At 45.3% G+C, this 14,382-nt stretch overlaps 1 protein-coding gene across 2 annotated transcripts in view; it reads left to right on the forward strand.

Moving 5' to 3' along the window:
- The window catches only part of LAMA3 (laminin subunit alpha 3), a 1,348,901-nt gene that overhangs the window by 651,934 nt on the left and 682,585 nt on the right, over positions 1 to 14,382 (forward strand). For both annotated transcript variants that reach the window (XM_069620910.1, XM_069620909.1), the window contains exons 16-17: positions 4,354 to 4,491; positions 9,065 to 9,111. In XM_069620910.1, coding sequence (XP_069477011.1) covers positions 4,354 to 4,491; positions 9,065 to 9,111 — 185 coding nt within the window. The remainder of the gene's footprint in view (positions 1 to 4,353; positions 4,492 to 9,064; positions 9,112 to 14,382) is intronic.

Genomic DNA, 14,382 nt, shown 5'->3' on the forward strand with positions numbered 1-14,382 from the left:
TAAGAATCATACTGCCTTCGCTGTCTCCTTACCTCTTAATCAGAGTACAATACTAAAGTTACCCAAAGATGTGAATAAACTAGAGGATGAGCCAAAACCAAGTTCATTACATCCAGTAAGTCTTTTCTGTTATCATTACACTTTATTGCATAGCATTCTATGCCAAATATCTTAAGAGAAGTTGGGAATTATATCATTTCGAAGCTTAGATTTTAGAGTTTGTTTCTGCAGTTCGGTCAACACATTATCTAGTGGGGGTCTATCACTTTCCCACTTCTTTTTAAGCTCTATTTTGAGCCGTTGATAATGTTATATTCTTTGACGATGCAACTCTGCGTATATGCTGAGGACACCCAAATCCCACTTCACCTGGACAATAGTAGAAATGAGTACCTGGCACGCGCAGCTGAACAGGATTACTGTGTGGTGATTGGCTCATTTGCGAGCCATACCACACGTTGAACAGGATTACTGTGTGGTGATTGGCTCATTTGCGAGCCATTCCCGTCCACGCCGTGCGTGCCAGCTACTCTGTTCCCGGCGAGCGGCGTGGCAGCCCCTCAGCCAATGAGGAGGCTCAAAACGGGGCAATCCCCGCTCCGAGCCTCCCCATGGCTGGAGGCTTCCTTCATCCCCCGCCGGGGACGCAGGTAAGATTTTTTTTCCCCAGCCTTTCCTCCCTCCTCCCTCCCCCCTCCCAACCCCACTTACCTTCTATCCTGCGGTCTCCGGCGGGGGACGATGGAAACCTCCAGCCGTATGGAGACTCGGAGCGGGGCCATCCCCGCTCCAAGCCTCCACACGGCTGGAGTCTTCCATCGTCCCCCGCCGGAGACCGCAGTACGTTTTTTTTTTTCTTCCTCCCCATCCCCTCCCTTCTGCCCTCCCGACCCCACTTACCTTCTTTTTTCTTCTGGTCTTGGAAGCGAACGTGCTGGGAACACTTCTTTTGCCAGCGCGTCGGCGCCCGATGGCCGCCATGGAAAGGGAAAATGGACTACGTTTTCCCTTTCCATGGCGGCGGCCATTTTTTAGCGTTTTTTTTTTTTTTTTCTGTTCCGAAACGTGTTTCGGAACAGAAAAAAAAGCTATTAGTACCCCGGTCTAACGGGTTGGGGTACTAATGGCAATAAGCCACTCGGTGGCGGGCCAATACCACCTCGTGGCTTATTGCCACATTCTGTCAGTAACATTGTTGCCAACTGCATGTCTGCAATAAGCGACTGGATGAACAAAAAACTTCCAAAATGTAATGCTTCTAAAATGAAGATTAGGATCAGTGGCCTCCCAAACAATCTTTGCGTAGATTCAGGGCCTTCAAAGTACAAATGAACCACCAAATGACACTTATAACACAATTACAAAAGTGGCTAAATCCAGTTTGGCACAGTTACAGCTCACTCACCAGGTTGCTCTAGTGAATGCATACATTGTTTCTCCCAGTCTTCTTTTCCTTTGCATTTGATCAGCTGGTGCAAGTGATTATTAGTCACATGACCTCCTCTATCCACCTGTTAATCACTGCTAATACTTTAGTGTGCGTCTGCCTGCCCCACCCCTTTCTGGCCCTTCTTAAGCTATATCCCAGTCTTCTTTTCTTTTGCATTTGGTCAGCTAGTGTAAGTGGAAATAGGTCAATATGGTTTGAATGAAAAGAAGAAAAGATAAATAAATGTTATATATTTTTCTAAATCTAGGGTCGTATATATCCACATAGTTTTTTGGAATAAATCATACACGCAATAAGAATCAAACGAGAGTGTATAGTAATACACAAAGCGGTAGACGGGTAGTTTGTGTTTCATTTCCTTTCACAGATTTCAACCCCAAACACACATGAAATGCCCCAAACACACATGAAATTGAAGCATTTTGTTAGGTTGTGACCTGTTTTTATCAGGGAGTATTTGTTTTTCTCCTACTGCAATAAATGTATGTAGTTGTTCTATTAATAATCTGGATTATATTTTGTTTTGTGTGACATTTCAATTGGTGGTGGCTTATTTGTTGTTGCCTTGTCTCACAGCTGGTTTCAACCAAAGCAATGCTATTAATGCACCTTTAGCAATACAGGCCTGCTTCTGCATTTTCATGTTGCAGCATGTCCTTAGTAGGGGGGACTACTCACTTACACAGGGTTTGACAATTGTTTGTGTCTCTGTCTTAGTGCATGTGTACGCGAGTTTGTGTGCCAGTTCTGAGAGGTCAAAACATTTTTTTTTTATATATGTGTTTTGTGGGTTTTCGTGTGGGGAAAAAAAAAAAAAGAAAAAAAGGGGGTTGGGGGGGGACCCCCCCCAAAAAAAAAAAAAAGGGGTAAAAAAAAAAAAAAAAAATTCGACCATTTGGCATTCGACCAAATGGTGTCGACCAGTTGTCCTGTCGACCAAATGTTTTCGACCAATTGACTGGGAACCGTCATAGACGTGTACTTGTTTTAGGGGTGGGAGTGTGTTTGGGGGTTGTTGTAATGAGTGTGTTCCTGCTCATACTGGCAGCCACAGTGTTGGTAGTCATAGTAGCAGGTGTAGACTCCATATGAGGCACCGGTGCAATTTCGGGAGATGCCCGCTCATGTTTCTTCCCAAATGGGAAGCAAAATTGAAATGGCCATGCAATGTTGTTAGAAAAGGTCATTGGAGCTAAATAAATGCAGCTTATGAATGTAACGTCTGTTTGTGCTTTAGAATTGTAAGTATTATAATACAGACCATTAAGAAATGTCTGTTGCAATGGCTGAGGGATTGATAGATGACTCGCAACCAACCTTGGAGTTCCCTAGTTAGTTTATTATTTTAATAAGTGAAGCAATAGTGATGGTGTTAAAAGCGATAAACAAAACGTCTGTACATTGGTCCCCAGTGCTTGACTCTCCTTCCTGGTTCAGGACCAAACAGTCCCTCCAAGTGTTTGGGATTTTTAGTGTTCTGGCAGCTTCTTTCGCCATGATGCAGGGGTCATCTGGCTCTCGTGTTGCTTCTCTTGGACCCTTTTCCACAGGCACCTTAACCCAGCTCCCTTAGGTTGTCCAACGGGGGTCAGGCGTCAGACAGAGCATACGCACTTGAACCCTAGGATACGTTTGCCCCCTTGGTTTCCGCACAGAGGCACCCTCTCAACTTTAGGCTGTGCTAGAAGTCACTTCCCCTAGGCTGTAGGTTTGTGCTTAACTTGGTCCCTTGGTCTAATCACTCTAAACTGGCTTAGGGGCACTCACCTGGCACAGGGGTTCGAAAGATTCTCTTTTCTTTTCCTTCTTACTGCCCTTCTCTACTTCTTATTACCTTTTCCAAACTCCTTCTTCTCTTGTTTATCCACTGCCTCCTCTTCTCTGTCTTTCCCTCTCACCACTTGTTTCTTTTCCTCTGTCCCCTGATGTTTCACAGCTTGCACGCTGTACTGAGGCTTCCCTGTTTTCCCTCTCCTTCCTCTATTATCAGGTGGTTTTTATGCAGCTCCTTTCCACTCTCGCTCACTTTATCCCGTACCCAACTTCTTACTTTTCACCCTCCTTCAATGTTCCACTTCCTGTGCTCTCCTCTGATGTTCCTCCTCTATCATCTCTTTTCTGTCCGCCTCTTTTCTCTTGCTGTCCCTCTCCCTTTCATCAGCTGTGTAATGGCCATACTTCTTCGACTTCTTCTCATCTATCCTTCAAAGTTCTTTTACACCACCTCTGCTATCAGACCAGTTTCTAAGCGCGAGACCGGTATTCAAACCTGTGTTGCTAACGCGTTGCCCCTGAGCTATCCTGCCAGCCTCGTGTCAAGTTGGTAGTCTGCTGCAGCACTCCACCAGCAGTAGGTTATCTGGGCTCCTCTTGCTTAGCAGATACTCCTTAGGTGAGAAGTGGAAAGTGATGGAAGTGGCTGGGGAACCTGTTCTGAGCAGAGAGGTGACAGCTGTTAGTGACCACAGCAGCTGGTAGCGCTTAGCAGCATGCTCTGAAGCGCTTAGGCTTCTCATTTCACAACTTCGATTATACTTCCAATACAACAAGGTGGAATTTAGGGTACTAAATTATATGTGATATATACGGCAAGGAAAGGGATGGGGGCTCTGGAGAATCCCCCATATATCGCCTCTGGAGCAAACATTGTGGAGCGGACAGCAGTCACTGACCCCCAGGGTTTCTCACCCAAGCTCTCTATTTTGCCCCAAGTGTGCCTGTTTGTGAGTAGTTGTTATGTTGGAGTGTGTAACATGTAACCATTGGGAATTACTGTTTATAAATGATCTATCACTCAGACTAACTGCTAGGAATATTTGTGTAGCCCCTATACAGAGTAACAGGTGCCTTCAGTAGTCAAATCGTGCAAGAATGTTCATGCCTGCAGAAATGTTTCCATCCAGCCTGCAGGTGTTCATCGCATGGATCCTACCGCAGTGCGTGCGATCCAGTAACGGGGCAATGTGAATGTCAACCGGGAGTGACCGGGCAACGCTGTGATCAGTGCCACTCGGGATCATACAGCTTCCCCCATTGCCAAGGTATGGTTTGCACTCTCTCTTTCTTTCTTTCTCTCTCTCCCTCTCTCCCTTCCTCTCCCCCTCTCTCTCTCGCTCTCTCTCTCTTTCTTTCTCTCTTTCTCTCTCTCTTCTCCCCTCCACTCTCTCTCTGGGAGACTTCAATAAAACCAGTAATAACTGGTTTTATCCTTTATCTCCAGCTTCATGGTCTGTGCTCACATATGGAAAGTTTACAGACTTTACTGTTTAGTCACTTGCTGGGTCAGGTATTTTTAAGGATTGGGGAAGTTGTAACCTTTCCTTTTCTTTTAGTTTATGTCTATATATGTGTATATACGTGTTAATCTCTTTGATGATGTGTAATATGAACGCAATTATGTTTATTTATATGCATGTAAGTTATTGATCATTTATACATGAAAGACTGTGACAAAGTCTGGGAGGGGTACTACAGGTTGTACAGACCTAGACATGGGTGTTGTTGTGTAGTGAAACCTCCCATGTGTATCGCCCCTTTCCCTCCCCCATGTATTGCCCTTTTAAGATGGGCCATGATGTCGTCATGGCCCAAGCTAATAAAAGGGAGCCATGCAGGCACGTGCGGGATAATGGCTGCGGACACCATGACAAACTAATCAGTGTCTGTCCCTTATTGTGGCCTGCAGGCCTGCCCTGAAGACACAGGGCCTGCAGACCACGTTGCCATGGGGCCCATTGCACAGCATGCAGGACGGGACCGTATGAATTGGCACGGTCAGCCGTGTCACCTACTGAGACTCTGAAGCCTACCCAGTGCTGGTGTCCCATAGCACTGTAGGGTGGGGCTGGTGCGATGTCCATGGCGAGCCCCCACCCTTGCAACCTCCGAGGCCCTGGGCCTCCTGATGCTGGTGTCCCATAGCATCCGACGGGGGAGCTGGTCCAATGTCCCATGGCCAGCTCCACCCCATAACAGGTGCAAAGAAATCTAGAACAAGAAAGTGTTTCTATTGTTTTCCTCTTCAGCCCTGCTTGGCCAATTGGTTACTATGTTCATGTGTTGATGCTTAAGTACCCACTTTTGACCTCACACCTGTGTGGACTAGGCACGTGTAATGAGGGTTTTCTTTACCCTGCTTTTGCAAAAGCTTCCCACATCAATCAGGCAGTGGGTGAACTGGGGATCCAAGCTTTTCTTTATTTGCCCGCCCTGAATAAACTCATTCTTTTGATCTGTTCAGCTCATGGCACTTTGGAGAATGGTTGCCGAATTGTGATTGATAGGGTTCGTTGGAAAGGTGCCACAATGTTGATCTTTTTCCAACTTTCCATTCTGCGTCCTTTCTTTTTATGTATATTTACAAGGTACAGTTTAACTGTCATTATTTACAATCTCAGGACAATGTGCTACGATCATGCTGAAAAACATAAATAACAATTGTGTCGTTTTGCAGGTGTGAAAGTTAAGTCCATAGTTATGTATCATTGTACTTTGCTGTTTTATATAGCGCTAGATTTCACCAAACTGCTTCAAGATGCTTTAGAGGACACAAAAAGATAGGCCAACCCTCAGTGAGAGTAGGTCAAAGGTGAAAACCTTTGATATACGGCATGGTTTTATCCTCCATTAGACTTTTAACAATAATACATCATGTGTATGTGATGTTCAGTTTTAATTAATTGTTTGCCCATAACGGGAAATAATGGGAAGATCAGGGAAGTCATTTCACCAAAATGCCAGGGGTAGCGTAAGTGACATCACATGATCCTTGACATCTGATGGCATCACAGGAAGTGATTATTTGACCCCACCCCGAAGTGACATCACAGGAAGTGATGGAGCACAAGCTTTCACCCCTTAACAAAACAAGAAGTGGCTTCACATAGTATTGTTCCTAAGTACACTACGATAAATATGGTTACGATATCACTGTAATGTGATATACATTTCATACACGAATGAATCACCATATGTATCTTTAATATTAGTCTGTATAGGCCCATGTTACCAAATTATTGGGAATGTAAGCAGCCGTCCAAGGCCAAATGATAATGATGTGTTATGATATAGCACTTACACTTAAGAGCCTTATATATAACAAATATACATACAATATCACCCAACCTGTGTTGGTACTCATTTATAGCCCTCAGAAGGATGAAAGGCTGAGTTGGCCTTGCCCGGACTCGAACCTGCAACCTGCAGGTCACACACATCGCAACAGCGAGCGCTCAAACCACTGAGCTATCTTACTAGTTATAGCTATTTTACCGGTTTATAGTAAGAACAATTACATGTCTGAATTTTCTCGATGTCAGAAAGAAAATGACACTCTGTAGTGGATACCAATAAACTGGTAACTGAGATTTAACAGCAGGCCAGTTCATCTGCGGGTCTAGTGCAAAGTTGGCCACATGGCAAGCCTTCATAGATCTACTTTTCAGGCTTCAGAGGTTGGCAAAATACACTCCATTGGGAGGGTTCATAACTGAATGAAATAATTTAGAGTAGCACAGGCAAAGCAGAGCACTCACACGGCATCCCGAACTCTGGGCACTCGTTACCTCAGACATGCAAACAAACATCCTGAACAGCGCGATAGGAAAGATAGACACATTACAACAAAGCATTCATTGTGGCACAATGAAATCAATGGCCACTTAATGTGCTATGGTCAAATATTTCTACACTGAACAGAAGCTTTTAGGCAAAAGGTTTTTGTTAAGTGACCGAGGACACCGAGATGGAATGTCTTGTGATGATCGTAACAGAGACAACAGCAGAAAAAACATGCTATAACTGCAACTCACGAAAAGCAAAATACATAGTCCGAAATGGATGCTTATTCTACTCTAAATGCTTTTTGGACGTTTTTGTCTGCATTGTGAATTTGAGGCGTTTAAGAACAGACTAAATCAGTGACTCACCCCCTGAAGTGTGCGTGAAATAAACCTTTAATGGGTCTTGCAACTATTGTATAGAATTCCAGAAAGACAAATTGTTTGTTATTCCTACTCTTTCTTATTTAGGGTCACTGCTCAAAGTGTTGAACCCACTGTTTTTTTAAGAGACCTGAACAAGAATGCCAGCCAGTCACAAACAAAGAGCCATATGGCACTGGCCACAGCCCAAGAGCTTCAAGAACTCCCATTTAAAAAAAAGAAGAAACAAATATTTTTTTTTAGGGGTAGCAATGGAGACCACAGGGGTCGCAGTTGCAAGCCCTGGCGACCCCCAAATGACATCCCTGCCGCCGCCTTCAAAAACAACGGAAATGCTCCAGAGCATGAATGAAGGCATCAAGACAGCCGTACCACCTTTACTCCTGTCTTTAGCGTCTTCAATCGCTCCCAGCACTTGCAACATGAGCCCCATTGTGTGTTGTTTAGTAAATATTTCTTTTCACCTGCCTTCAATTACAGAACCACTGAGGAGACATGTGACATGCAGCAGTAACGTGGCTGCTCGCAACTGTTGTTGGTGGCACGCAACCCATGTAGTATAGTGCCATCCTTGTGGAAAACCATATGGTTGTTGTAGTGATTGAGAAAGGTCTCATAGGCATCCTTTCTTGAACTTGTAAAACGTTTCTGTTGTATTTTTAGACCAATATGTTTTCAATTATTTATTTATTTAGAATTTTTGTCCAGTGCTGGCCCTACCCTCAGAGTCTCTGAGAACCTTACAGGGTTCAAAAGTTCAAATTTTAGGAGGTGAAACAGAATTTACAAAACAATGTTTAGGACTGAATAGGAACATCAGGGTTCGGTGATGGAGGGTGCGATGCAGATGTGAGGTGGTAGGGTGTTTCAGGCTCTCAGTGCCCACTGGGTGAATGTTTGTTTTTGTGTGCATGTTAGATTGCAGAATCGAACGCGTAGGAGATTTTGACTAGCTGGTCTGGTGTTGTGTGGGTGATATCTGCGTTTGTTGTGAAGGTAGGACAGGGCTTTGAGGTGGAGGGCTTTGCATAGAATGTAGAGTCCTTTCAAGGCGTGTGGGAAGCCAGTGGAGATGGGCGAGAGCTGGGGTGATGTGTGAGTCTTTGGGTAGGTGGAGAATGAGTCTTGCTGTTCCGTTCTGTGTGGCTTGCATGGGGCTGAGTGTGCTGTTGGGGAGTCCAGTGAAGAGAAGGTTTCCGTAGTAGACCCTGGTTAGGACCAGTACTTGGGATGCGGTGCAGAAGTTGTGAGCGGGAAGGATGTGCTTTTATCTTGCAGAGGAAGTACAGCTGTAGGTTGCATGTTTCTGTGACAGCAGCTATTTGGTGTGTGAAGATAAGGTGGGGGACAATGGTGAAACCTAGGGGTGGGGAAGTCAATGGTGAAGCCAGGGCTTTGGCAGGTGTGGAGAGGGATATGGGTGGGCTGTCCGTGGGGAGTTGGGGTTGTGCTTGGGGTGTGGTGGCAGGTGAGGAGGTATTCCGTTTTATTTTGAAAGGGTTGAGTTTAATATAATGTAGATTCCTCATGCGACACATGTTGTATCCCAAGAGATGCATAACTCCATGTTGTCCATGTTGTACGTGATCACATTCCCTCACCGCATCTCTACGCATTCAATTGAATTCCTTTCTTAATGGAGATGTTCTTTGTATTCCCTTTTCCCAACTAGGTGCTGCTGGTGAATGTGATCTAGCGGGTGCCATGCAGTCTCATTCCGTAAGTATACCTTTTTGAGACATAAGACATAGATGACCCCAATGTCAAACCTAGTAATAATGTCCTTCCGTAGTACAAAGCTGCGCTAAGGTATTTAACTGCATTTTAAAGGTTACTATGACTCAATGCTGGAAGGAATACAGTACCAACAATCAGTCATGCAAATGACGTCATTTGGACATCTCTGTTGGACTGCAGCTGAATCAGTACTGCAACTGGTCTGGAGCAATGTTCTGTGCTGCATTTGCATGGCCACGATGCATGGAGTTGACTACTACCAGCTTTTGCGACAAGATACTGTCACTCGTCTACATGCAAATTCACATACAACCCCACTCTGCAGGGAAATGTGTGTGAGTAGGCTTTTATCTGAGGTGGAGAATGAAACCAGATGTATCTTGTTTTAGGGGGGGGGGTGACTCCATGAGTTAATTATCCCCGACATTGATGCAGGTCTCAGAGGCGCACAACCCCACACTTCTGCCGCACTACCTGCAGCCTGTGTAGCTGCTACACGTGGGTGTGGCCAGGAAATCAAGCGGCTTCCGTCAGGGGTGGGCACAGTGGCAATAATCCACAACAGGGGCTTCCTGCACCTACAGTGGTCCTACAGAGCCAACTGCGCCCTATAGTATTGACATGGCAACAAGATCTCTTTTCTGACCGTGATTACGGTGCAGGGGGGCTATGCATGCTGCGTTATATTCCATCGTGAGGCATGCATGCTTGAGCACACAAGAGGCTGATTTTCTTTGCATTTCATTTTTTGACTATCCGGAAGAGAAATACTGTGCCGAGGCTACTGTACAAACTTTCTATAGCACATTTTCACTGAACTGATGTTGTCACTGAGAGGGCCAGCCCTTCCCAGGGCATACCACAAGCATGCTGAATGCAGGCCAGCGTAAGAGGCACGCTGCAATCCCATACGCATTTGCCGTTCTCAGCGGCATGCTGTTTGTCAATGCAATACAATGGAGTCCACTCACCCTGATTCCAATAAATGGCAGGAGTCTGCTGTGTCAGAGATCTAAAATACCAAGTGCAGTGCCCCGTGTATAGGTAACTTGTTATTTTCACTGCAATGTGCATTAGTGTTACTAGATCTCTCAACTGTGTAGTACCGAATGTCCTTACATATCATTGCCCATAAGGTGTACATACAATGATATCTCTCTCTCAGTAGCAGGGGCAGCTTTTAGTGCCGGGGGTGGATAATAGGGTGCAAGCGGGATGTTGGGGTGCGCACTGAGGGAGAAAGGTATAAGGCTCATTGTATACCTGGATGGCATTATCATCATGTCGCAGAGCAAAGCCCAAGCCAGAGAACAGGCCTGGGCAGCCATAGATCTTTTACACAGCCTGGGATTTCTCATTAATTGGGAAACGTTGACCTTAGTCCCTTCGAGACGACTAGAGTTCCTGGGTTTCGTGGTGGACACTCAGGACTGTCAGCTCAGATGCACACCACGCGCCACGAGATACACAGGCTCTTGCATAAGGAGACCATAAGAGAGTTAGCGAGAGTGATCGGCCTATTATCATCTTCAATTCAAGCCATATTTCCGGGGCCACTACACTATCGCGAGCTCCAGAGACTGAAAGGGCAGCATCTGCTGCATAGTCTTTCCTACTCGCAGCAGCTTGCCCTGTCGCCTGAGGTGAGAACCAAACTGCACTGGTGGTTGACACACATGGAGGCCCGGAACGTCAGGGCGATCTTCGGATCAGAACCCAACCTCGTCATAGAATCAGACGCAAGACGCACCGGCTGGGGAGCGAGGTGTGGTGAAATTCGCAGTCAAATCAACTTGCTTAATATGTCTTTTCTTTCTGTCACTTGAACAATCTTAGGCCGACCAGCCTCAGCTTCTTGGCTTCCCTTAGTTTACTCCATGTAAGGGTTTCTCGGTCTAGGCGCTGTTGTCGGACCACACGGTCCACCCATCACAGCTCCCGCAACCGATAACCCTTGGCAAGTTGCAACAGTTCATTCTTTATCATAGGTCTTCCTTGACAACACAGGTTTCCTTTCTGTATCTGTGTCATATGTCCACATCTGCTTCGAGTTCATTTTAACAGCTTCTTGCTTTTTACCAACATGTGACTCTCATACACTTTCCTTCGTGGTATTCTCCTGGTTACCACTTGGCTTTCCCACTATCCAATAGTGTTTTGCTTTTTTACTTGTTTCACTTTGTTTGCAAACACTGTCTCTTTAAATTCATCTAATTCGCAAATGCACCTCACTTGCTGTTTCATTCGTATGATATTCTCATATCTTTTCCACAGTTGTGCATTCAAAACTCACTACGTGCTTGACATCTTGTTCGGTATTTAATAGTTCACAGTTGGTCTCCAGACCCATTTGTCTTGTATTTTCACTTGACCGGTATCTGCCGTTACACACACTATTCCCTGGGAGTGCCCCGGCCTGAGTGATCTTTCCCTGTCACTCACTGGTGTACGGCCACTCCTCCGGGTGCTCTGGTTTGGCTCTCGGGGTCTCGCTGGCTCCTCTCTCGTTAAACTCTAGCAAGCAGCGCTCGCTTCCTCCAGACTCTCCTGCAGCGGTCGGTAGCATCAGGGAGTCTCTGTGTTCCCCACTCCCAAGGGGGAACACACAGCATAGGGCTCTGCATAGCTTCTGACCCTCTCATGGCCCGCTCTGGCCCCAGCATCTTTCTGTATCTGTAGCTCATATTTTGCCTGCTCCACCTCTGATTGCCACACTCTCCTGCCCAGCTGGGTCTTGATCTCGTTCTGGATCTCCTTCTCCTTCACTCCCCTGCTTCTGATTTCTCCTTGTATGCACCTACAGCCACTTTACAGGTTGCAGGTGTGAGCTCCATTTGCCTGACCATGGTTATTGGGACATGCCTGACCCTTACAACAGTCCTCAGGTCTCTTTCGCTCAGTACCAGAGTGGTGGAAAGACAAGTTAGTGTATACTACTCCTAGTCACCTTTTCATCGCCCCAGTGCTATGGTGATATGAATGTGGGACAGTGGGTGTATGTAACAGAGGATAAGAGTGATAAACTACAAAGGTCGGGAGAGGGTATGGTGTATTCTGACAGGTTCTAGATTTTATTTGAGGGGTTAAATGTGGGTCTAGTCTATCCACACAAGGAGGGGTTCTCCTTGTTTTCTTCCTTGTCCTTCTATTGGAATTATCTATCTGGGTTCCAGTTTCTCAGGGAGAAACGGAGGGAGGTTGACAATACCCTATCAGGGCTTCAGGGACTGATAGCTCATCGTGAAAGGGAATTAGGAAATACTGTGTCCAGCCTGAGGACATCTTTCCCTCAATCCCCAAGGACCCTCCACTCCACCCAGGTGATCCTCCATCGCATCTCCACCCCCAGGGGCAGGATCAAAAACTGATGGCCTTTCCCTGAGGATCCAAAGGGAGTAGATGTGAGAACATCCTCAGACTTCTCACACCAGACATGGGTCCCGTGCCTGCTGGGCCTAGAGACCCAAGCTACTCTTCACTCATGAGGCCCAACAAGGCCAAAACATGTTTGAGGATGATTGTGGTCTGTTGCAGAAGGGATGTGACCAGGCAGTTTGGCCTAGACTGCCCCTTTTGAGGCCAAGTCTGATTTGCATATGGTCATGGCCATTGTCTTTCCACCTTTTGTAATGGCTTTCAGGCGCAGAACGATAGTCTGGAGAGATGCCCAGAGTAATGCCAGAGGTTAAGAGTAATTCTAGACCTTCCAGCCATAACCCCTTTTGTTTTACTACAGTCAAAACAGACAACACATCCTTATACTCAGCACCTAAACTTGTTTCACCATAAAACAGAGAAAGCTATTGGCTTTTCCAGTGTTTTTTTATCTTGTAGTTCCCATTCACCTAGCATATAGGAAAAAACAGAGTTGGTGTTTTATGGGTTATTCATTTTTAGGGTAGGTATGCTATATTATACCGCTCTCGTGTTTTCAATCAATTACTTTCTATATAGAAAGTTGATTCCATCCAGAAATCTTAAGGAGTGTGAAGAAAACCAGGAAAAGCTGCATGCCCTAATCTATGTTTCTTTTAATTGATTGCATTGAAAAGTGCACGTGAAGTGAGATGGTCAGAAGCAGGACAGTGGCAATATCTGGACACGCATCTCTGTGATACCGTCGGTCAAGTCTATGCTTTCAATATCAACCCAGTACTTAGCTCTGTGTTTGGCACTGGAATGTACTTACATTGGCAAGCTTTATAGTACAATGGAAAATCAGGAAATGCAAAGCCACCCGTTTCTTTTGGAAGTGCTGGGGTGTTCTGGAATATTCTAAGTCTTCTTCCCCACCAAATGAACAAACCATTTTATTTATGTGTTTTGAAAAAACATGCAAAGTACATCCAGACCTTCACCGTGGATCAGGAAGAAAAGAAGTACAATTCTCAAACAACAGATTGCTCATGATCTTCATCTCCGCACATTATTTCTAAGGTGGGTCAGCAGATGGATCTACGTGGGGATTTTGCTTTCATAAGCTATCAAGAGCAGATCCAGTTGCAATACATATCATTCCATTTTTAATTGAAAACAAGAGGTTATCCAGTTCAACTTCCGATGGGGTGTGGCCATTGGCAGTATAAATAACTTACTTAAATGTAAATTAGGTTGTTAGAATGATTTATTTTTTTCAATTTCTTCCTCCAAGTATGGGATAGAAGTCACGACGGAGGAGAGTTCATTATCGGCGAAGAGGGCAAAATATGTGGTTTGTGAAATGGGTGATAGCGTTATTTAGGTGGATACTCGTAGCTGACGAGTCTATGGTTACGACGAGGGAGAGGGAGTATCCCCCGTTATGTCTCTTGGCACAGGGAAATGTTGCTTGCTTTATCCTCATCCCCTGAAACAGATAGAGAGGGATTTGAATGAAGGATGGGGATCCGTCATAATGACTTTGGGGTAATCCATACATACAGTAGGGCACTTATCTCTGTGTGTAGCCCAGTGAAGATTGCCCATGCTAGCTGCACTGGTCAGTCTTGATTCTATTAAAGACAAGGAGGCGAGCATTATGCTTAACTCTTTAATTTGCCACCAACATAGCAATTCAACTTTTAATAAACTTTTCTCAAAACAAATGTTTCTTTTGCTTTCAATAAAAGAAATCTTTAGTTTTAAAAGTTTGACTTTCTTTGTAGAGGCTCTCCACTGATCTCCTACGAGTCCCATGAGCTTCCTGGTAAACAGTAGTCCTTCCTCCACCAATCCGGTGCCTGACTCTCCTATAAGGACTACCAGCACTAGGTC

The sequence above is a fragment of the Ambystoma mexicanum genome, chromosome 5q, assembly GCF_040938575.1.
Source record: "Ambystoma mexicanum isolate Mex_15411 chromosome 5q, UKY_AmexF1_1, whole genome shotgun sequence".
In the NCBI taxonomy this organism is placed as follows: Eukaryota; Metazoa; Chordata; class Amphibia; order Caudata; family Ambystomatidae; genus Ambystoma; species Ambystoma mexicanum.